The 25616-nt window shown below is 39.2% G+C and overlaps 1 protein-coding gene across 3 annotated transcripts in view; it reads right to left on the bottom strand.

The window, feature by feature from the left end:
- The window catches only part of JMJD1C (jumonji domain containing 1C), a 169479-nt gene that overhangs the window by 98105 nt on the left and 45758 nt on the right, over positions 1-25616 (bottom strand). For 2 of the 3 annotated variants that reach the window (XM_064513683.1, XM_064513685.1), the window contains exon 2: positions 14992-15156. In XM_064513683.1, the coding sequence (XP_064369753.1) occupies positions 14992-15156 (165 nt within the window). Of the gene's footprint in view, positions 1-3366; positions 3503-14991; positions 15157-25616 lie in introns of those variants that run through there. The other variant, XM_064513687.1, reaches the window with a different exon arrangement.

The raw sequence follows: 25616 nt of genomic DNA, 5'->3' as shown, positions 1-25616 counted from the left end.
AAGATTTCTTTTAATTCCTTGTCTCTGCTACTCTGGCAGGAAGGCTCTTTTAAGACATCACAGCACTAAAAAAAGATGCTAGCCTTATTACAATTAATTTGTGGCCTGTACATACCCATGTTCTTACGTCTAGCTTTGAAGCTCAGAAAATAAACCTCAGCTTCTGATAAATTAAAATGGCTCATTTTTACCTGCATTCATGGTTACTAATATTCTTTGGCTCTTCACAGTTTTGGATCATGGTTGAAAAGAGAATTTCAAGTGAGAAGCAACTGTCTGCTTTGGCTTAATGGTTAATTTTCCATAAGAAATTTGATATAAACAGTCACTGGTTTTTCTTCATTTATTTTTTTATAGTCAAGTTGTTATTGCTGGCCAACTTAACAACAGTATTCAGAATTTATTGTGTTTTATAAATCTTGCAATGACTTTCCTGTTATCTCCCATCTTGATCTTTCATTTATGAAAATAAACAGATCTTTTTGTTCATTTTAAAGACTAAATCCTTAAAGACAACTACCAAAAATCTGAATTAAATCACATAGTAAACCAAACTGAAACAACATTAAGCAAACCAGATGTAGCTAGCGCTTTAAATTCACAAACAGCATACCACATATATGCTAAGACCCTGGTGAGAGCCAGTAAAAAAGAAAAAAAACACCCTATAGAAAATAATTCCAACTCTCTCTTTGATAGTCTTACTATACCAAAATATCCATAGCTAAGCAACAGCCCAGTATTTTCTTTAAATCATTAAACTAAGACAGATCAAAAAAAACAGTGACACATTGTAAAGATGTATACCGAAACATATGTTAAAATGCCATGAAAATATAAAAGGAAGTGTCAAGAATCCTATAAAAACAGCCAGAGGGGGAAAAAGCCACGATCTCTCCTCTGCTATCCAAAATTTGCTAAAAATAACGAACAAAGACCTAGCAGAGGGGGTTATGGAGAAAGCAAAAAGAGACAGTAGAACCTGCTGTCCATTATAGCTTTCTAATTCTCTTGACAGCTACGGGTTTCATACATTTTATTACAAAAGGGCAGATGGACATAGGACGAGTCAAATGACATCCAGCAGAGTTAACCTTTGTCCAGCCATACGGAGCAGCCACAGGTTCTGCTCTCATTCGTACTTTGTACGTGTTTCTGTAAAGTTTAAAGAGACTGCGCTGGTCATTTTCCCCGCTTCAAAAAAGCTGGGTTTAGACATTCAGAGGAGAGTTTAAAAGCCCAATAAAATGTGCAGTGGTTATTCTAAAAAATAATCCAGCACACAACCTTATGAGTGCCAGTAATGTCATTTGTATTGAAGGAACTCCAAGTACGTCCATCGTTAGAAGATTGTGCAACTGCAGCAGCCCGAGATGTGGAAATCAACATTCTACAGCAATGGCAGTAATTTCACAGTCATGTGCCAAAATATGATTAATCGCAGTTCCCTGGGTATTTTGATAGTAACACAGGAAAATAGCTGGTTGTAGAAAAACCATACAATCAATTAAGAAGGCCATCAAGCCCTGTTATGAGTATAACATGCTCCTATAGCATGGATACCACAGCATTTGTATGTAGATTAACTGCCAAAATACAGATATTATATACATGTATATACACATATATTATATATATAACAACAGAAGATCAAAACCGTTAATAAGACTGCATTTTCAGAACTTCACAAACTTGCTTTCTTTGCAATGAAAAGCTCATCTGAGATTACAGACATCTGAAGTAGACATGAATTGGTGCACATTCAGACCAAGAGCAGAGATGCATTTCTATCCGACCACATTTCGGAGCGGGAGGAAAAGAAAGGAAAAAAGATTCACAGCAGGTTCTCTGTGGACTACACATACTGGTCAGACTTGTAAAAGTCATCCATAATCCCTTCAATTGCAAAGTCAAGTCAAGTCAAACACATCATCCTGCTAGAACAGCACCAGTCCTGACTGATGACATACTCCTGCAGGCCATCTGCAGCTTCACAAGCAAACCTGATGGCCCCCAGCTGAGGTTCACATAATTCTAGTCTTTCTAGGTGACGCCTGACAGAAGTCACCATTTGCTACAAACCAATTCTGATTCAAATCCGTAACTGCTTTTCTTCACAGGACAGAAGTTAGTATCTTAGTAGGAAGCAGGAAAATGTGCATAAAGTGCTAAGTGCCTAATAAATAAATGCATACAGTGATTCCATTCTAATTTTATTTCCAACATGACAGTTCCAAAAGACTTCCGTGCATTAACGCCTTCTTCAGTAAGTTTCCCGAAATATTATTCACTCTCACTGCACGAATTGCACCCTCCATCTTAAAGACAATCTGTGTAACTCCGTTTGCCATCCCTGACAATAAAGGATCAATAGCAAATTCTATACCAGCCCTCAAATTACCTTGTAAATGCTTCTTACTCAAAAAGTAAAACAGTATTGATCAGTTCTGTCTGAAGTAACCTATGGAAGGATGCACTCTGAAAGCTGAAGGTACTGTCCAGTCTTAAGGATTAAAACTATTACCAACATGCCTCACAATTCAGTAAGGATCTAAGCCTGCCAAATTTGTAGCTTCTGTTTACAGAGGTGCCAAAAGCACCTTCATGTACACAATCCACTACTAACGAGGCCCCTAAAAGGGAACGTGTTCTCGTGCATCTTCAAACTATCCTTTTTGTAAGCTATAAAGATATGCCCTGACATTCCTGAAATACTTTAGATAATCAAGATATGAAAGTCAGCTTTAAATTTAAGAGCAACAAAAAAAGTTTTATGAATCATTTAAAATACTAAAAGCACTGTAGTTTAGAACAGTAAAAGAACTGTCAGCAAGACCATACCTCAACAAATAGAAATACTGGGGGAAAAAAACCAACAGGCTTTAGCACAGTAACCAGGTCTCACTAGATCACTGGTTTGAATAAATGCAATCTATTCCAGCCAAATATGCCAAAATGCATGTGAACGCTATTCTCTAAAAAGCCAGTCACAAATAAGTTGATATAAAAAGATTGTATAAAGCACAAATGGATTTTGGTTGTATTCATATTAAAATACAGCTTTATCATTATACTTTCAAAACAGCTACATTCATCAACCAACCATAAGAAGCACTGTTTGACTCATTTCAGGATTCAGCTAAATGTTACAGCAATCCCTACTGCATCCATTCAGTTAGCCCTACAAAACAGTATTTTGTGCCTATTGTGATGGTATTAATACAGTTTGTAGCAATTCAATATATGCATTTAAAAATCACAGCAAAGTACTTCAATGAAATAAGACTTTTTCAAAGCCATTTCAAATTACTTCCCTGAACAGAAGTATAATTCTGCATGATTTATTATAAGAAATGAGGTACTTACCCTACATCTTAGTTTCAAAATGGAAAGGAGATTTCAAATTAAATACTTGGTCAAAGAGTTTTCAGAATGATGCATGATACATAAAAAGGTTAATTTTTTTTCTTAAATCGTTATCACCGAAAGTTAAAAGCAATGTTTCACATAGGTTTCTGACAATTGTTTAACTATGGGACCAAGTCTTTCTCATAAAGCAATCACTAGCTGCTTTTCTGTTCTATTTTGAAAGACCAAAAACCTTCATAAAATACTTTTTTACACCCATGACTGGTGTAGAACCTATGACAGTCAGTAGACAAAAAATAAACACTGTATCATTAATTGTGTTAATAATTCATCTCTCCGTAAACAAGAAGTCAGACATACTCAGGGTTAGTTGAGGTCAGCCATGTTTCTCCAGTAAAACATTAATCACTGCTAAAGAATATTATTTTCAAACAAAGATCCATTCCCTAGTCAGTGGAATAAAATCATCAGTACTTAAGGCTAATGGACTATTTTGATCACTTACAAAGTCAGTCAAATGAATATTTTTCTGGGATTCATTTTGATCCTAAAGATGTAGGTACCTCTAAATTGACAGTTTAGTGTTACATTGATTCAATTTCAGGTATTAAAGATATCACTCCAAATAATGTATTTTAAACCTGCAATGCACACTAAAAGAATTTAACATAAAAATAACTTAAAGAGTTACTAATACTCCTGTTGAAGCAACCCTTATGCTTTACAACAAGAGTGAGCAAATACAATAAAAATCATAAAAAGTGTGTTACGCTGTATGTCATTCATCCATTTATGTGGATACTCCACGCAGCTCAAGGTAGAAAAGCAGAAGATTATTGTAAAAGCTGGTAAAACCACAGATATGACAAAGTGGTTGCTTCTCAGTACCTGACAAACTTCAAAAAATGAGATTGTTTCAGTGTTGTTCATCCTTCCTTTAAGATTGCCATCATCCTTACAAGATGTACATTGTGAAAAAGACACAAGAGCCTTCAGTTTAAATTGTCTTTCTTTCTTTTAGGAAGTCATCAAAAGTATATTTGCCACTTCTAGCTCTTGACTTGACTTGCTGATTGGGCCAGCAGCTGGATGGATGTTGCTACTCAGAGGGTACAAGAACGGAAGTGGTAAAACAAAGTGTTCCCAGCCCCAGTCTCCATGTGCTTGCAGAGAAAATGGATTTTGAAACCATGTCAGGCAATCAGAACTGGCTTCCAAGGTAAAACAAATATTTTCTTCTGTAACTTTTTTCTTCTATAAAGAAAAGAAAAGAGAAAACTGCTCAGCAGAAGAAACAAACCGTGCTTTCAGCAGCTTTCTCCTTCATCCTTGATTCCCTGTCACAGTCCCTCATAGTTCCCATTAGCCTTTGGTTATTGCCTAACCATGCTTCATCCTTCATCCCCCATAGGAAAAGCTTTGTGGGGAAAAGCACAAAAAATATCATCAGAAAATCAGACTCCAAAGACAAGAACATTTTTCCTTCTCCAAAAGCTTCAGAGAACTTCAATACTTATTTTCAAAAAAAAAAAACAATAAAAATTAAAGAAATCTGAGTTTCAGACTTCCAGAAGAAAACAGCATCTTACTTCTCATCACAAGTGGAACACCCTGTGGACAGTCATACTTTCTCTGCTCCTGTCCAGCTATGGCACCTGCAGACCTACTAAATCTGAAAGGGCTTCAGAAACACTGATGAAATCCATGTTGACATAAATACTCCGATGTGGGATTCAGAAAATAACACGTACTCCTACATAAGCAGGTACATGAACAGAACTGGTGAATACTTCAGAAGAGTGCTATTATGACAGTGAAACTGGGAATAGAAGACATACTGGTTTTACTACTTGAGTATGTTTTTCAGAAAGTAAGAATGATAGTCACCTTGTGAAACAGGGAAATTTCCAGAAATTTTAGGACACACAAGATATAAAGTAGAGACTTTATCCCCACTAGCTTCCTCATGCAGTGCAAATACCTGTAACTGACAGGCGGCTCCTGGACTTCTTCCCTACATTCAGTTTTCTCCAGAAGTTAAGATAAATTTCTAAAATAAAAATGTTATCTAGTGCATCATTAGATGTTTGCTAGAAGAACGTGAGCAGTAAATGAGGTTACTGTGGAAATTTTGATTCTCTTGTGCTCCACAAGAAACTGGCATGTATGATGAAAAAACAAAGACTGGTTCATGATAAATGCATCATGCAGAACACATTTATAATGTTTTAACATCAGTGACAAAGGAGAAACAAAAAAGACTACCTTTTGCTGCAAATATCTGGTTTAATCTGTTTTACTGTAACTGAAGGCCTGCAGCACCTGCTAGCAAAAGAATTCTATGAATGGTAGCTAACTATTGAGATCTCTTGTTTTAAGACCTTTTTTCAAATGCAGAGCCCTGAGAGCACAGAATGACAAAATGGAACCAAAATATGCAACAGAAACAATCAATACTCTGCAAGTACAATGTGTAACAGTAGTAAATAACAGCAATTTATCCTCAGTTCTCTCTCTGCTTAGTTCACCAGAGTGTAGTATAACCTATTAACATAGTATATTTTTGCCCAGTGGCAGAGAGCAAGAGTGAGTGTGTGTGTGTGCACGTGTGTGTACACACTAGGGGATAGAGCTTGCTGATCTAGCTGAAATTGAGGTTTTTTAAAGCACAAGTAGGGAACAAGGAAGGTGGCAGCACTGTCCCTTGCAGCACTGCTGAAATGGAAGAGTGGTTAAATTCATTGTCAAACCACAACCAGAACAGACTGAGCTGGAAGGGAGTTTTTTACCTGTTTGCAAACAGAAACAGTTTACAAGCTACTACCATGGCACTACCGAGCCCTGACCCTGGGCTGCAATGGTGAAACTTTTCCAAGCTGTGTCATGATTACATAAAGGAGAATCTCCTTTTCCTCCCGACAACCCACTTACTGACCCAAGTAACACATTCACCCCACAAAGCACAGAAACATCCTTTCTTCAACTTTAATTTCCTTCTTACCCCAAACATTAACACCCCCAAGGCTCACAGAATTAAAGTCTTCCTCTGTGCTCTTCTCCCAGTGTTATCAATTCTCCTTTTGAATCTAGCACCATAAAGGCCAAAGTAATTATCTCTCCCCACGGCTTACTCTGGTTATCCCAACTTCTGAAGGAACATACCCACTTACGAGATCTGCTGCTCCTGCTGTAAAAAGCAGCCAAAGTGCTAAGAGAAATCCCCACAAATAAAGAGAATACTATTGTTCCACGGGGACCTGTTCTATGGTAGGTTGAGGAGAAGCTAAAATATGGCCAGATAAAATCGTAACGTGACAGAAATGCTCTTCCGCAGAATCACTCCACAGAAAAGGAGACCTTAGAGGAAACCGTTGCCTTGCTTAGCTGCCAATAACCAAAATTCAGGTGGAGGTGAAAGATTTGCTCTTTTGGTACTGCAGAAAAGTTACCTTTAAATTCCTGATACTTTGCAAAATGCAGAACTTTCACCTTAACCTAGTAAAAGGGCCTGACTGTGACGTTCTGACTTCATCCAGACAGAGCTAACTTGGCACTTAAGTTTGTCTCTCAACTACAGTGGAACAGATTCCATTCCCACGTGGCCAAATGTATCCAAGCAGTAGTGCACAAAAAGCAGAAATACTTTTTCAGAAAGTATGCTATATTGAGCCTTCATACGGCAGCACGTCATGGGATTCATGACAAAACCCAGCAGAAGCAACTGGAATTCTGGGAAATGAGAACAAGAAACTCATAAAACTCTAATTATGCCTTCCATAACTCATCTTAATCAAGTCAGCATGAAGAGAGCAGTGCTTCAGTATTGCACAGCTGACAAGTCATTAATGCACAGAAGTAGCAGTGGAGATTTTAACAGTGGGTGGCTTTAAAAATTAGCTGCCAAGAGAATTTGACAGGTGTAAAACCCAGCTGCTCCTCCCCGCTACCACAAGAAAAACCCGGAGCAGTTGCTCGTGGATGGAGTTCTCGTGGCACAGCTTTGCTCACTCTGTCCAGCAGCCACTCACCTAGGGCAGGCCCATGCTGACATCCTTCTCTCACCATACCCGCTCAGCAGGTACAGCTTAGGGTTTATATATTTATACATTTATATTATATATAAGCTGCAATTTATATGAATATCAACAAATAGACTCTGAGCAGCCAGACAAATGGAGATGCACAAAAGGCACAGACAAGGCAGGTCAAATCCAGTCACTCCTCCAAAACCCAAGCTTTGGAAGTTGAATTTCCAAGATCCCGTGCTGAAACAACCAACAGCATCCACATGCCTATGTTCTGCTCATCACCATTGCACCTCCAAAATTCAGCTGACCATGCTAGTTCATCGAGGAAGTTCAGATGATATAGAAAGCTACAGAGTAATCTGTTTTCTTCTGCATAAACGAAAAATGTCTATCCTAAGCACTATGAAAATCAAAGACTAAGACTTCCCAGTCAACTCCAGCAGATCCAGCACAACTCTGCTTCTGATGAAGCTGTGGAATAGGTCTACGCTGAGGCTAGAAGTGTGAATGCAGTTCAGATATACATACACTAATTTTGAACTAGCTGATTTGGGTATCAACAGCAGCATAACTATGGCAGTACAGGAGTCAGCACCAGTTATAAAAATCCATGCGTAAGCAGGTATCCTGGCACAGAGCTTGCTGCAACTGTGGCTGCCCTGCTACTGCTACCCAAACTGGTTAGCCTGATAATGGAACCTCAAGAAACTGTATTCATATCTTTTATCAAAATACATACAAATTACCACGGGCATTACATTGCTGTTATCTATCTTCTGAACAGGTGCAGGCGACAACAATGCATCCAACTGGGAGTGCTGCTTAATGTTGCAGTTGAAGGATCTAAGCAGTATCTAGTTATTTATTCTGTGCAATTCTTGGAGAACAAGGAAAAGTGCCTTACCAGCAAGAAAGAATCTGACACATTGAGACATTCAGGATGCTGTGACACACTGAAGAGGCTTTCTCTAGAGGAACTGCCAAAATAGCAACTCCCAGAGCCATATAATCAGAATGATTTGTGCTAGTGTATTTTAAAGCTAAAGTCTGAAACATACTCCATTTTATTTGGAATTCTGGCAATCCTGTACACTACTCCTGTAAATGAATTTGGCATTAAAAACCAATTATCTTCATCAATCAGAAACGCAAGTTTAAAAAATTAAAACAGCTGTCCACTTCATCACTCTTTTCCAGAGTGGAAAGCCACAGGACAACACCCATATTTCACAATGGAGCATTTGAGGAGACAGATTTCAGTTTATTGCTATTCATCTGGGGCATGTCCTGGGAAGGTATGGCCTCTGCTTAGAAGGCTGTGAGGAAAGCAGTGACTCCCAGTAAGCACTAGTTTTTTAAAAGCAAGTGCCAAAGTACACAGGCAGGATCTGGTACTGCTTGAGACATTTATGTTTGGTGGGAATATTAAAGTAACATACTCTCCAGCAAAGTAATCTTTGAACCATCTCCAACTGCTGTTTCTGCATATTACTGTCTTTCACAATGCACCAAAATCAGGTCACTTATGCTCTGCTGAGTCAGCTACTTAAATTTGCTCTTTCCTGAGTTCTAAACTGCCTTCAGTCTTACCCAAGAAGCTGACAGTTTCCAAGCATTTTCTCCTCCACTGTACACACCTTATCATTACCCCAATTCAGCAAGTTATACAAACACTGGAGTTCGGAGGTAAGGAAAAGAGAAGCTGAAAACCCCCCACATACTAGTTTTTGATCAGTTTTCCTGGAAGCTAGCTAGCTTTCCCTCAAATCTGAAATATCTTCAAAGCTTTTACTTGTTTTAAGGACTCTGGAGACAGTCTTTTCTCTGCCTTGCCTTCTATATACCTAGTAATCCTGTTCTATGATTTTTAACTACGAGAATATTTTCAGTGTTTGTTGAGGATTTAATTGCAGTATCTCATAGTGTATACCTTTATTTTTCTATTTGCAGAGGGTATTAGGAGGAAGGAGAATAGGCTGTAGTGAAATAATTGAACGCACAGGGGCAAATTAACAGTATCTATAGGAACTCCTTACTTTGCAGGCAGATGAACCTGATGCATGGAACCAACATCTAAAAGAAATTTGCTCAAAAATGCTAGAATTAGACCATCGAGACAAAAAAGGAAACAAAATGGATTGAAAAAGTGGCAGTACATCATGATATATGCAGTTATGAAAAAACAGAACCTCTTCTACTTTCAGTAACCATGCCAAAGTAAAGTATTTGATCCATCTGAAGATTATCTGGAAGCTCCATAGAAGGCCACTGTTCACATTGTACACTTTTTTCTTTAATTATGACACAAATGTCAGTAAATACGCCCTTTATATGCCTTTGTTTTATAACCCAAAACCACAAAGCTGGCTGAAGCAGAATATGGTCAAGTGAAAGGACCTGACAGCTGACAGGGGCAGGGGAAAGAAGGGAAAAAGGCTGTGCAAGGTCAGAGAGTCAATCCTAGACAAGCTCACAAACCCTTCTACTTTTATACTTTATCACCAAGCACTCTAACACACAGTCAGTACCTGAACGCAGGGGTTCATTCACATCTAACCACAACAAATGCATGCACTACCATCCAGAACAAACCTAATCTCTTCCATCCCCAAGACCACCTCCTCATTGGTATGATGGTCAGACTAAAGGCCCCTGTCTCATAGGTGTCAGTGGCACTATCCACTGTAAATCAACTCCAGATTCGCAGTAGAAGAGAGTTACTGATTGCTAGTGAAGGTCCAGTCTTTGTCCTGGTTTTAAGGTTGTCTACAGCACTATTCTTGCAGAGGCCTGGACAGAGTCCCAGCAAAGATTCTTCTCAAGTCACTGGTTTAGCAATGACTTCAGTTATTCCAAGAAAAAATGAGACAAGGCAGACAGACATACACACTTTTTGTTGTTGTTTTTTGATAGAGTTGCTTCTATAGTCATCTTCCCTTAGGAGCCAAACATATTCAGGATCTCCTCATAAAGCCTATCTTTAATTTTAACATGTATACACTCTCTTCAAAAATGTGCAAAAGAACCAGCTCTTGCTGTATGCCAGCACTGAAACTGGGAGTGATACACAGTTATCACAGGACTTTATAGTAATGAAGGTCATAGGCCAAACCCGGCATCCTGAAAATGTAGTTTAGTCTGACAAGATCAGTGCTGTAACACTACTGTAAAGCTAGTGAAGAACAGCCTCCATATTCAAGCCATCAGAGAATTGGGATGGTTTCTTCTGATTTATTATACATGAATTCATACTGAATTCACAAGCAAACTCAAGAGGCAGTACTATTTTATTTATAGGTATAACAACAGGCATCATACGCTTTACAAAACAAACTGTACCCAGCAGAACACACACAAACACTGACCTATCACCAAGTGCCTATAACCTTCCTAGATACCCAGCTCTGCCCCTCCAACTGAATGGACCATTCCCCAATCCCACTTTTCATCATATTTGACTCAGTCAAATCCTTCTCCCCTATGGCTTCCATTCTGCGCAAGACTGCCAGTTCCTTCCAAAAGGAAATGGCCAAAATAAAGTACTTTCTCTTTCCCTGTTCTACAGCAGTCACCTTCCTTTCTTGTCGCAAGGGCAGAAGTTTCTCAGGTGCTTTCCCACTCAATACATTCACTTTCCCTTATCTCCAACTGTTTTCTTTCTAACTTCTTGTATTGTCCTGGCTCTCCTTTTCCTCTAAGTATAAACTTGCTGTAATCTATCCATCTTGAATTCCTTTACTCTTAATTGCATTTTCAATTACAATCATACTCTTCTTCCCTTATTTTCTTTCCAAGTTGACAGAGTATGCCCCCAGAACAACTGCATTGAATTTCTTTCTTTTCTATCTGTAGACTTTCATTTCAGCACAGTACTAAAGTTTCCAGTACCATGTCCCATTCCCTCCCTCATCCCCCCCAAAAATCAACACTCAGTCCACAGCTTTCTATACCTTGAACACACAAAGTTGATGCAGCTAAAAATAAAAAAGGGCTACTTTGGTTTCCTCAGTGGTGTCCTCTCCTAATTGGTCTTTCACCTTATATTCTCTATTACTCTTTTTAAGATGTCTCTAGAGACTTCTCTCCTCACTCCTCTCTTTTTCTCCATCTACACTTTATTACTAGATACTTTTATGTGCAATTACAGAGATAGTAATTAAATTCAAACTGACAGCTCAGGAAGTATACTATTTTGTCCACATTAAAATCTTGGCTACAATTTGTCACCCTGCCCACACATTTGCTTCTGTCTCTCTCGTTGACTGCTGAGGAGATACCATCATACTGCTAAACCTTCAGTGTGAACTGTATTTCAGGCGTGATTTTATCGCTGATCTCTAACATCCTAATACTCAGACTATTTCTAAAGCTGGAAGATTAATTTTCTCCTCCTAAAATATAACTGTTCTTATCCACCCACAGACCTAAAATTCTTATCGTCTCAATTGCTTCAATGTTGTTTTCTGAGGAATTCAAAGTCAGTTTTGCCTCATTTACGAAGCACTGATAATTCTCCTAGCCCATCATTTTGACCATTACACTCCCCTCTTTTTGTATCTTTTATCTGTACCCTTCCTTGTTAAGCAAACCAAGGCACTTGCTTACAATTTCCAAGAGCTTTTATAGGCAACTTTTCTTAATTCCTTAATGGGGAAAGACACACCACTCACTTCCATTACCCACTTGTTAAGTTTGCAAAACTCATACTTTCATTTTTTCTTTTGCTGCCCCTTCAGCCAAGAAGTTTCCTTCTCCACTGACACCAGCATAGCTACCTGCAAGCACACTTTTCCCTAATATCTACGCCACATATATGCTGACATCACTTCTTGTCATTGCCATTTCTTTATGCTTCCTTGTTTATCTGCATTTATTTGCATCTGTCATATAAGCCTGTGAACTCTCTAAAATAGCAACAAGTCTTTTCTTCTATGCTTATAAAGTACCCAGCACAGCTGAGCATGGCCTCCACTCAGAAACACTATAATTAATGCTGCCTACATTCTTTTAAAGCTATTCACCAGCCTGAGCCATTGAACTTCAGTTGTGTGAGCATTCACACTGTGCAAAGAATCTCTTCTGTCCCTAGTTCCAGAAGCCACCTCACATACAGTGCAATTTCCAATTACACCAGTCAACTAGGCAGCCAAGAAGTTCTCCTCCACTGTCAGAAAAATGATCTCACAAGAAGAAAAGTCATTTGATTACAACATGAAAAGGCAGCAGCACTACATCTCATCTCTTTCACACACACTTGCAAACGAGACCAGAAACCAGTATCTAAACCAATATCATCAGAAAGACACTGATATGATAAAGCATGCAGCCACCAGCAGGTCTCTATGCTCATTTACTATCAAGTGATTGATACTCTTTTCACCATGTGACAATCAAAATTTTCACCACCTCTTCCATTGCTTCCTCATCTTCAATAAGTTTTGTTCTGACTAAGAACAGACCCCTTCATAGAGGTCATTCACTCCACTACATCAGACTGTTCAGATCTTCTGGAAACAGAGCCAACTATTATGCCAACGTGAGTACCTCTCTGTTCCCCAAGGCCTTGTGTGTTCAGCACAGTGATCTTCACCTTGAGGACAAGATACGGACCAGAATTTTGAGAGGTATCTACAGAAGGACTCTGCTCTAACTCACAAGCTTATATTCTGTATCTGTATTTTCTGCCAAATGTAGATTTTCTGGAATGGGGATGACTAGAGCGTTTGACTCAGATAGAACAATTGTTAGCACGCTTGTAGGCAGGCCAAGTAGAAATGCTGAGAACTTGTCACTTTTACCATCTGGAAACTGTGATCTAACAAGCTATTTGAGCCCTACTTTGGAATATATGATTTTATTTTGTATAAATGAAGAAGCAGGAGGTGATCTTTTGCAAACCTTCTTCCTCAGGCCTACCAGCCACCTCAAGAGCAAAAACATTAAAGTAAGAATAGAAAGTCCATAAAACAGAGAGGGTAGAAAAATTCATCTCTATTTCCACTAGACCAGACCAAGTTTGAAAAAAGTCTCTAGTGAGAAGAATGTGCAACAGAAACAACATGCTCACACATTAGCAGACAAAGGCATACTTTTATCTTTGGGACAGGATCAGCAGCCAGACTAGAAGAGAAGACATTCTAGAAATACACTCCTAAGTCCAAGAAGGATCTCTATATCCTAGAGGGGGAAATTAAAGGCATGTAAAATAGTCAAAGTATATAGATAAATTCTAACACGCTAACCGATTTTAAAATATTCATCTCAATCTAGGAGACATAGGTGGTTTTGAAGAGCAAGCAACAAGATTCCCTAGAAGTGAAAATTCTTGCTCAATGACATAAGTAACATGAAATAAAAATTTGCCTGTAGATGTAAGTGTATGAAACAGCTTGTGCATCCAGAACGTTAGCTTTACTTAAGCGCATTAACATGTGAGTCGAGTCAAGCATGAATATTAACTGAAGAGGAGGTAAGTCCATCCTAAACAATTTATGCATTTCTCCCATCACTAAGCTTCCTTGAACAGCCTGCTTTGTGGCCTTCAGAATGATGGTTCCAGCACAGCGCCAGACAAATGATCATGCAATAGCATTTCAGAAAGTCCATCAAGTCCTCAGCAACAAGAACATGAAAGGAATATTTTAACTGAAATCCAGAGAGACAGCTAAAATCAGAAAAGAGGAAAAAAATATCTCATAAATTTTTACAACAATGAATTTCTAAAAATCCCAGCACTAAATTACAGATACTAAGACTAACATCAAATATATCTAATAGTGCCCCATCTTCATCATTCTGACAAATTTTCTGGAGCTCCCTTTTCACCTTCCAGTCTGGGAGACCTCTCCCCCAACTCTCTGCAAAGGAAAAACATCCAATGCAATAGGTTCCTAAAGTCTCACAAGTATTTGGATCTTCTGAAGAATTTAGAAGTACTACTTGTTTCTTTGGAGAAGAGAGAAAGTCATGCTTAGTCCTTGTTAGATGACCTCATCAGATCTTTAGTATTCCCCAGGTCTACCTAAATGCCTGTCAAACATGGGCACAACTTCCTAGCAATTCTCTCAGCCGCTTAAATGTTTGGGCATCAATCCAGAGATAGTCACCAGTATCACCTCATAATCCAGGCAAGCAATTACATCACTTACTTGGTTGATCTTTGCTCAGTTTTCTCATCTTTCTAAACTTTGACCCAAATTCTAGATATGCTCAGCCTCCACAAAGAAGGTGCCACAAGCTTAAGGGTATGTTTTTCACCCTATATTCAACCATCCACAGAGCAGGGCAACATGCTGCTAGTAAGATGCTTTGGCCACAGAAAGTGCTATTAGGTCTATCAATACCACTCAAAGAGACTAGTTTTGCAGCACTCTAAGAAGTTTCAAAAATGCAGATGAGTGACGATTACACATTGCTCCCACCCTTTCAACACAAACATGCTTGATTATTATTTTATAATCCTTTTCTTCCCCTCCCTCCCCCTCATGCTTACTAGTTCCCACAACCATAGCCATTAAACTAGACAGTTGCCTATGGAGGACAGTATCAAACCGAGTAAAATAGTTTAGTAAATGCTATTGCTCAAGTATCTTACCAATGCAGGCCATTGAATTTGTTTGATCTTTGATCCCTGAGTCTGGCTTGGGTCCTTTCTTTTTGCCCAGACCAGCTGGTACTCCACCAAGAAGGTTGCAAAATCTTCATAAACTTTAACCCACTCTCGTTTTTCCCATTCGAGGTCATCAAATTCCACGTATACCTGGGGAAATGTAAAAACAGGAAGAGACATACATTATTGCATATATGAGCATGTGTGTATCTACGTGCACTTTTGAAAGCATATTTTTAAAGTTTAATAAAATTTAATATTACCCCTTTTACTTTCATGGTATTGAAATGACATAATTAATCAGTTCCAGAACCACAGAAGAAATTTTTCGTGGCAGTGCATTTCTGCTAAAGAATACTACGTGTAACTGTTGCAAGGCAGTGAGGTTTGTTAAAACATTAGTATTAACCTTGGGTATCTCAGCCAGTGAATAAAAAGCATAATACTAAATATTTACTAGTATCATTCACATAACACATACAGCTATTTACATATCAGTAAAGAAGTTTTGAGAACACTTCTCATTCTCAGTTCAAACATGAGTCACATTTACTTAATGCAAAAACAAAAAAACAGTTTCATTGGGGGGGGGGGGGGCGCCATTTGGAACAGAGAACCAGAAATCATATCCTGAGCCTGCAGTCCCTGCTACTATGGGCAACCTCGACAAACAACCCCTTTCACAGCTCCAAGCTTCACCAACAGGACCCATCAGGTTTCCTGCAGTTTCTATCCTTCACAGACAGCTCTTCTAGAATCCCACTTTTTCTTTTCTTTTTTTTTTTGGGGGGGGGGGGAGGGGGAACCTTTGTTTCCAGCTAAATTAATCTAGCATCGGTTCACATCCATTTGATCTCGTGCCAACACTATCCTACATTTTATACAGTTCTCCCCAATCCATCCTTAGGGAACAACCATACCCTCCCCTCAGTTGCACTTACTAAGCTAACTATGCCAAGCCTTCATCTCCTCTGGTAAAGGGAGAAGGGAACTCGGAGCCAAAAAGTTATCTCAATGTTACCTGCACTAGCAAACTTTTCTAAATGCATTACATTTCAAAGTTACAGAATTAAAAACACACACACGCAATCAACGGCTTGCTTTTCCAAATAATAAGGAACACAGTACAATGTTGGTAAGAAGAAACCATAACTGTTCGTCACACAAACTGGAGGACAAGGGAAGATGCTTTGCTGCTCCCAAATTTCGCTCTCAGCCACACCCAAGGACACTTCTGAAACTTGAGTTTCTTCCTCCCCCTGCTTCCGAGGACTTAAATCACTGTCCCGGAAATACTCTGTCATCTTTTTAACCTCAGTTAGTTTTAGGCCTGCAACATACTTCCTTGTCTAGACTTGGTCTCGCACTCTTTCAAAACGTGAACTGTGCAGCACTCCTTCCCCCTTCTGCGTACGCACCTCATTGACACCAACCCTCTGATCGCTCCTGTACCAACATTCATCATCCCAATTTTTCCCCCTGCAACCCATTCACTGCTCAGACGAAAGGCAGCTATCGCCGCTCACCTGGCTCCTTCTCCCACCCTCCACCGTGGCACTGCACCACTCTTCGTCACCAGTATCACTCTCAGGGGACTGGTCTTTTCACCTCACTTCTCATAGGCTTTCCTGCTTGCTCTGAAACTCTGGATTAAGGTAGAGGGTGAACAGGAGCCGCACCTTCTAAAAATAAATTTATTTTGGCAAAATTTAAAGACCACAGTCAGTGACAGCACATCCAAAATCATTCTATAAAAATCATCTTTCTCCCGTCCCTTTCTTCTGCAAATTCCACTCAATTATTCTTGGATGGTCAATTCCTCTTTTTTTTGTTTTTAATACCTGGAAATAAATTTGACTTAGTCTATAATAGGGTGTAGGAGGTTAAGTGCAAGACTTTGCACAGCAGCAAGTTTAAAAATAGAAGGCAAAGGGAATTAAGTTAATAAATGCTTTTGAAAAACACAGTTAAAAGTCTAACTGGAGTTAGCAGTTTAGAAACTGCCATGCTGAAACATACTGCATCTTCTGAATACTAGCCAAAACTTGTGGATAACTGTGATACGATCTAATGTTTGTGTGCAAGTTTTGCACCCCAAATAAACAGAAATCCGGTGCAACGGCAGTGGGAGTTATTGCTGTGCTATCTGCAGATTCTCCTGGCACCGTATAATTAGAGCTTCAAAGGAACAGTTCCAAGAAAAGTAGAGAAAGGAGCGTGGCGCCGCGCCAGGCTGCCATTGCCCAGGGCCACCATCTTCCTCCCTGCTCGTACGCAACACACACAACCTTACTTGGGAATTGCTGCTGCCAGCTTCACCGCAAAGAGCTCCACGCCAAGGCTATTAACTAGCTACTGGCTTCTTAAAGTGCATTTCTGACAGGCGGAAGCAGCACAGCACAGGCCAAATGCAGAACACAATCCTTCATCGATTCGCTTCCTCACTAGCAAGTACTTACTTCGAACAAAAAAATCCAATATGATTTTTTCTGAGGTAACAGTAAAGCCCCCGAAGAAAACAGGCTTCCTCTTTCTCTGGACACTCACAGAGAAGAGTGATATCCCAAGCTGCACAATTAAGGAAAGGAGAATAGAAAAAAAGGAAAAAGCAATACAGCAACCTGTGCCAGCAAAATAAAATGTGGAGTCAAAGTAAGACCTTCTAAGGAGGGCCAAGGCTGAAAATATTTAATCCTTCTCATTTCACTGATGAAACCCTGTATAGAAAGAAACTCTACATCATCTGCCTCCCTAAGAATGAACGTTGATTTTAACATTTTTGAGCCAAATTTTGCTTCTTTGCCTTGTCAGCGACGCAAAAGTTTGTTTTGCCAGAGCAGCTGAAGATACCTCACCATGTATGCATGGACTTGCATACAAAAGAATTTCCAATGGGATTATATAATATTTATAATTGGCATTAATGGGCTAATTCTGTAACTTACTACTGTTTTCCAACAGGAAGTGGCGTAAGCTTTTAGCATTTTTTCCAAGTAAAGCAAGACAACAAATTAATTTGCAAACAGAGCCAGCCAAACAACTGCAACAAAATATTGCTGTTTCAAAGCCAAAACACAACAACTGTGGTGGAATTTTCAACACACAGCTCTGAGATCCACAGTTTTCCAGTCACTTCTGCTCCAAAGGAATCTGCCTGACAAACAAATTCTGATCCTTTCCAAACCGTCGCAAAACAAATATGAACCTCCAGTAAATTTTATTTGTAGTACTAAAAAGCATAGCCCATGCAAGATCCGCTTCCTCAACCGGCCGGGCCAGCAGGACGCTGCCTCCAAGGCTCCCCGCGGCCGCTTACTGCTGCAGGGAGCCGTGCTCCTACCCCGCCAAAGGCCGGCCTCAGCCACCATTTGGCCTGGCAACAGCTCCAGGCAATGCAGCTAGAAGGATCACTAAAAACTTTTATTTTAACAACTACAGACAAAGTAATCTCTAATAATAAGCAAACAGTCCTGTATGACATTCATTTACTAGGTTTTTAACATAGTGTGCTAAAAGGATTTGTACGCCTAATTGATTCGTATTTCACAGACCACGAGCTCTGCTGTCCTGCCGAAGCGAGGACAGAGCTACAAGACGGGCACCGCGCTTCCGTCATGTTGTACTAAAGCCTTCATGAGGAGACACGATGTACTCTTTCCCCTTTGCCACCAAAGGGTTATCATCAAAATATTTATTTCTAGTCTAATCAATCATTTTTTAAAGTTGCATTTAATAAGGCAAATAAAATGTTTCTGCTGTTGTAACACATGGAACAGTTTTGGTTCATCAACAGAAATTTGACTACTGGGTCGTGGCGAGACCCAGGGCGCGTCCCACTGAGCTGTATTCTTAACATTTTTACATTAAAAACAAAAGACAGGAGACTATTGCACCACATACAATTATAATGCATAAACACTTTATACAGCGTTAATAAGAGTTGAGAACTCAAACCTCAGGTGCTAAAAAATTATCTGTGAAATTCAAAAAATCTTATACAATTGAAAAGATATATCCGAACAATCATAGCATTCAAAGCCTCCACAATTAGTTGCCAGTAGTCAGTTTTCCAAACCTGTGATGTATGGTCAGGTAAATACAAAAATTTAAACCTTTTATTTAATATGTAATGTATTACAGACTTACTTGAAGATATGCAAATCTAGAAATAACTGTTTTCAACAACAATAACTGTAATCTCTTATAAGAAATGTTTCCACATAAAACTATCAGAGGGAAAAGGAAAAACATGTTCCTCTGTTTGAGCCGTCCAACTCCCACATAGTAACTAGGAGAATCAGAACATTATAATACAGGAAGCCAGGACAACATTCCCAAACTTGCAAATTAAATGCAAGTCCAAATTACATCTTCCCTTCCCAAGCCCTCCTCTATTAACTCTAACCTGCAAACTTAATTTTGGGGCAAATATATTTTATGGGATGTTTAATAACAACTTATTTTTGGCCCAGGAAAGAGGGTGCTGGGAGTTTCCTGTATTTTAAAGAGTCTTCGAGGGAAAAAGAATAATAATAAAAATCATCCTGCGAGCCAGTCAGTGCCGACCCCTACTGACCCCAAAGCCAAACAGAAGGAAGGAAGATGGGATTTCCTAACATGAAGCGTCATTTAGGGCGATACAGGTCTAAAGCTGGCAGTGACATTTCTGGAGGTACAAATTCCATGCAACTGCGACTACTTTTTGCTTAGTTCTGGTGGTCTATTTTAGCATTTTATGTAATTGAAAATTCAAACAAAGTACAGTAGGCTCTGAGATATTTCTCTACCTACATACTGAAATAGATGCTATTGCCAAATATCTAACTGGCATAAATGAAAGCTAGTTGTAAGGACACAAGGAACTGAGCCACTGAAAGTGTTTTATACGGCCTGCTCTTCCCGGCTTGTTCCCAACATCCTCGCCTTCTCAAGTGTTTTTAGAGATTGTTTCTTTGATGGAAATGGCATTATCCAGCAGCCGAGTCTTTCTAGATATGTCTAACTAATCAAACCCAATCAAAGCACAATATACTATAAAGCAAAACAGCTTAACACAGTAAAATTATTACTATGTTGCCTACACTACCATGAGCCACCAATGTGCCCTCGTGGCCAAGAAGGCCGATGGTATCCTGGGTTGCATTAGGCAGAGCATTTGCAAGCAGGTCGAGGAAGGTGACCCTGCCCCTCTACTCAGCCCTGGTGAGGCCACATCTGCAGTGCTGGGTCCAGTTCTGGGCTCCCCAGTACAAGAGAGACATGGAACTACTGGAGTGAGCCCAGCAAAGGGCTACTGAGGTGATTAAGGGACTGGAGCATCTCTCATATGAGGAAAGGCTGAGAGAGCTGGGCCTGTTCAGCCTGGAGAAGAGAAGGCTGAGGGGGATCTTATCAATGCGTATAAGTATCTGAAGGGAGGACATAAAGAGCATGGGGGCAGGCTCTTCTCAGTAGTGCCCAGTGACAGGACGAGAGGCAAGGGGCACAAACTGCGACACAGGATGGTCTGTCTGAACATGAGGAAGAACTTCTTTACTGTGAGGGTGACTGAGCACTGGCACAGGTTATCCAGAAAGGTGGTGGAGTCTCCATCCTTGGAGGCATTCAGAAGCCCTCTGGACACAATCCTGGACAACCTGCTCTAGGTGACCCTGCCTGAGCAAGGCGGTTGGACTAGATGACCTCCAGAGGTGCCTTCCAACTGCAACTATTCTGCAATTCTGTGATTCTGCTTACAAAAGCAGCAAAATAACACTAAAGCCAGCAGTAGGTTTTTTTTTTTTTTTTTAATAAAGAGCTTACAATGTAGTCATATATTACCAAAATTCCCCCAATTCTTCACATGAGCACTGTAATTTTCAGTTACTCTACATTACAAAGAACTCATAAAAGAATAATCTTACTCCTTTTTTTATACATTAAAATGCTATATATTTGCATTTTACAAACTCTTCAAGCTAACTGGTATGGGAAGAAAATGGTGAGTATTGGAAAACATATCTGCATCAGTCCATACTGCCTAAAAGGCCCTAAACAATAAAATGAAGATACTTTCACATTTTAGGAAAAGCCAGTACTAACTTCAAAATTAAACAGTAATTGCTAATACTGCTAAGTAGAAAGACAAGTTACATAGAAATACATTCTCTCAACAGCTTCACAAGTTTTCACTCAGTTGAAACAATGGAAATAGATTAGTCTTAACCTATCGAATTCTTTAGTATTAAAAGATGATTTATTGCCTCTGTGTATTCTTAAAAAATAACCAGCATTTTTATTTCTACTGAAAGTCTGAGATATATTCTTTCTGAAGTACAAAAATCTTGCTTACATCTGTAGAGCAGAAAGGTATGTACCTCCAAGTGAACAAAGCAATACCAAACATACCGTGTATTTTTAACAGTGGTGAGTAGCTACCCACAATGCCACAGTAAGTCTTCAGAATACCTGAAAAATGTCATGGTTAGATTGGCATAAATGGATTAATTATACTTCTGCCATTCTTCCACCACTTATGGAATATTATACTGTTTTTCCTGAAAGTTCAAGAGCTCTGCATTAACTTTTGAGCACTAGAATAAAGCTGTAGAATAAGACACGTTTTACAAGAAAGAAAACCCAGAACTTAGAAGATGAAACATATTAGCAATGTTGATTATTTTATACTATCACTTAGCTAAAAAACAAAAAATGTCCCTTGAAATTGTTTGGGAAAATATTCAAATCTGCAAGTCTGTTTTGATTATTTTTGGAGCTTGCAAATAATAATGAAAATAAAGTGGTAGCTCCTGCCCCTATAAACTCAGTAAGCATCATCCAAGAAAATCATCATTTTCTCTCCAATACAAAGCGCAACTCGTGCTCCTGATCTACTTTGAGACACAGAGGCATCTTCTCAGTTGCACTATGGAAGTTGAAAGAATAACTTCTCAGACCTGAAATCCCCTTTGACACACCCTACTACCAAGAAACACCAAACTAACTATTCCAGAGACTGAAATTTTTTTTATTCAGTGGAAAACAGTACAAGCATACCACCCCAGAAGCAGTCCTCAGTTACAGCCTGAGAAGCTGAAGTGGACAACTAAGAGAATAGTTCATCATCTGTAGACTTAAATCTTCGCTGTTCCAGAACAGCAAAGGAATTCCCATTTTTGGCATGGTGATGGCTCTGGGTCCCTCTGTTAGGAACAGAGCCTACCCCATGTCCCTGGTAAGGCGCTGAAGGGTAGTGCATAGCAGCACTCGGCTACAGTGCTTCCGAAATCCAGAGAGACGAGTCTTCCAGAACCACTACTGTATCGTTACCAAGGAGAAAAGTTAAGTAAGCCATTATTAGAAAAATGGTGCCTCCCTCTCCACCCTGCACACCCCAATGTATTGCTGGGTGACAGTGGGACGCTGGGAGCAAGACCCAAGCTGCCCCGCTCCGCGGAGCCACTCCGGCACTGCCCAAACTCCCAGCCCTGGCACCCCAGCGCAGGACAAGGCAGCCGGCTGCGGCCCGGGCACAGGCCGTGAGGCAGCTGTGGGGAGGAGCGCCTGCCACGGGGGGCCTGCCCACCGCGGCCTCCCCACCGCCCCCGCCACGGCAGCAGGCCAGGACTGCAGCACACTTGCGTTGGGCTGGGGAAGCCGAAGGCAGGCTAGCCGACACCGCAAGTACCGTTCCAGCTTACGAACAGCGGTGCTGCTAGCATTTCCCTTCTGTGGCAGACGGCTGCATGCTGAAGTACCTAAGCAACGGGCAACCCTGCATAACTCTGGTCACAGATCTGAATAGCTCAGATTGATGTTTCACATGCTATTAAGATATTACATGTAACAACACAGGGTATAGATAATGTATTGCAACTTCAAATATTTTCCCAGTGTATCTTATTGCACTAAATATTTTCTCAGCCTTTCCATCTCTACAGAAGAGTAAAGGCTCCAGTTAGATGTGAAAAGGAGCTAAGAGTGCTGAAAACAAGATCAGTGCTGAAAATAAGATCTATTAACAAACATTTCTTTCTCTTGCAGAGGACGACATCCAGTACAAGTGTAATGTTTTTAAGGGGATTCGAAAACACTCATCTACAAGTACAGAAAAATCTCTGTGGAAATGTGGAACTGATGTACTCTGCCATATAGAATTAAAAAAATTAAATAAAAGTTAAGGCCGGCAGGCAGGGGTGCCAAGAACTCTAGTGCTGCCTCTTTGCAGAGTCAATCACCCTTGCGTCACTCCCAAACATCTCTGCCAAAACCCCTTGATGTACTCCCCAGGGAAGACTATTTTTACCTCCCAGAATAAAGGCTGCCCTCCTTTCACCACTTTGGGGGGGGAAAAGGGGCACAAATGCACAGCCCCAGGATCATTTACCCCCAAAAAATATATATATATATCTCTATGTGTGTGTGTGTGTCTATATACATGTACACACACACACACAGGGGTGTGTGTGTATACATTTTTTATATATATATATGTATATATGTATATGTGTGTATATTATTATATTATATTATGATATTAATTATATTATGATATTACATTATATGATATTATATTATATTGTGATATTATATTATATTGTGATATTATATTATATTGTGATATTATATTATATTGTGATATTATGTTATATTATGATATTATATTATATTATGATATTATATTATATTATGATATTTTTATATATATATATATAAAAAAATAAAAACAAAAAAGGAATCTAATACTTGCTGTTGAGACATCTGGGGACAGACACATTAAAGTGAGGTCAAGCCTTTACCCCCAGCATGCCTCAATAAACTTCATACATAGAAGAATAAGGAAAACAACATAGCTTTCCTGAACAGGCTTCTAAATAAACCAGAGATACTCACCCGCTGGAAAACATGTCAAATAAGTGTACTGCGCAGAAGGGAATAGGACCAGATGTAGCAAGAAATGCATGCTTCAATAAATAGGAATTTTCAAGGTAGCTTCCCTATATCAAGCTTTAAAACATCAAATCCTACAAGCTGAATACATAATGGCCTTTGAATAAAAACAAATTTTTATTTCAAAGAAATAAAAGTTTCAAGATATATTAAGGGGAAACAAGCATAGAAATGATCAGCTTACTATACAATTTCCAGTTAGTTGTGGAACCCTAATTTTGCATTCCCCAAAATGCATTCTCTTAACACTGTAGATAAAGTAGTTTTTGCAGAAAAGATGAGGAGAAAAATGGCTGCACAACTGAAGAAAAATCCCAGTGCTACTCCAACAGCCTGCTGCAATCTGTGGTTTGAATTGCTAAGCAACTAGCACATCACCGAGAGCAGAAAGGAAGATTTCCGAGAACATGATACAATAGCATCCTACTTGGATGCCCCAATACCATCTTTGAAAAATAAAGGAAAACATTTGAAAGACGCATGTGTATTTCACACCTAAATTTAAGATACATGTTCCAAGGAGCAAGCTGAAGGAAAAAAATATGAACTACACTGAATCAAAGGAAAAATAGATACTCCCTATACACTATTTAAATGAGTTTCTCAAAAAAAGACTTGTCCCTGATAAAAAGACAGTCCCACAGGAGTGTCAAATTTTATTTTGAAACCTGTTTGGATCACCTAGGTACTTCAAATATTTGAAGTATCTGTTTTGTAACCTTTTTCCAAATTCACATCTCAACAGCAAAGTGAAATGACAAGTATACCAAAAATTAAATGAGGACTGTACTGGGCTTACAAGCAAAACCAAACCTAGTAGCTCCATTTTCAAAACGTTTTAGATGCCAAAAATACACTGAATTACTCATCTGAATTGAAAAATAAAAATGACATGAAATTTTAAGAAAACATTATCTATTAAATCTTAGCAACAGCTAGTTAAAATATACCCATTACACAAAAACTGTGGTCGTTCAGGCATAAAAAAGATATTTCAAATCATACAGGGCGAGAAACTTTTTTCTTACTATATCTAAATATCTGCATGTTCATTTCTAAAAACAACTCAAGAAACATACATACCATCAAACCTACATATTCAATTTAAAAACAATGGAAATTGTGTTTGAATCAGATGTTTGTTTCTAAATATGGTGAACAAAAAACCCTTCTGAAAAATTAACACACATCTATGTAATAACTATTTAGATGTCTAATTAAAACCAATTTATGGGTACGTCTATGCATGTTGTTAATATCACACTAAAAAGACAATGCTGTCATTCAATAAATTCTATGTAACATAGCAATAGTGATTTCTTAAAATAGACAATGCTGTCTGCATCATTTTTAATCTATAGCTCATCTTTCAAGAACTGACTAAAAAAAGCAACTGAATGGAGATAAGGCCATTTAAAAATATAATTATTAATTGTTTAATATTAATGGCTTTCAGTCAATTTTGCCAGTGCTATGACTTGTTAATGAAGATAAGGTTAAAGTTTGTCTAGCAGGTTGTCAGGGGATGCAAAGCACCATGAGAGGCTGAACTGAAGCACCCAGCGAAAGGAAGACGTTCCCTAGTGAAGACGTTCCCTGCTAGCTAGGGCTCCTGATCTGCCCTGCTCCCTCACCCACACAGTCGGACCTAGCTGCACCGCGTTTGCGAGGTGGGGCAGTCG

Source organism: Dromaius novaehollandiae, chromosome 6 (assembly GCF_036370855.1).
Source record: "Dromaius novaehollandiae isolate bDroNov1 chromosome 6, bDroNov1.hap1, whole genome shotgun sequence".
Classification (NCBI taxonomy): Eukaryota; Metazoa; Chordata; class Aves; order Casuariiformes; family Dromaiidae; genus Dromaius; species Dromaius novaehollandiae.
The sequence above is the reverse complement of the archived record's forward strand: the minus strand, read 5'-3'. Positions and strand labels throughout refer to the sequence as shown.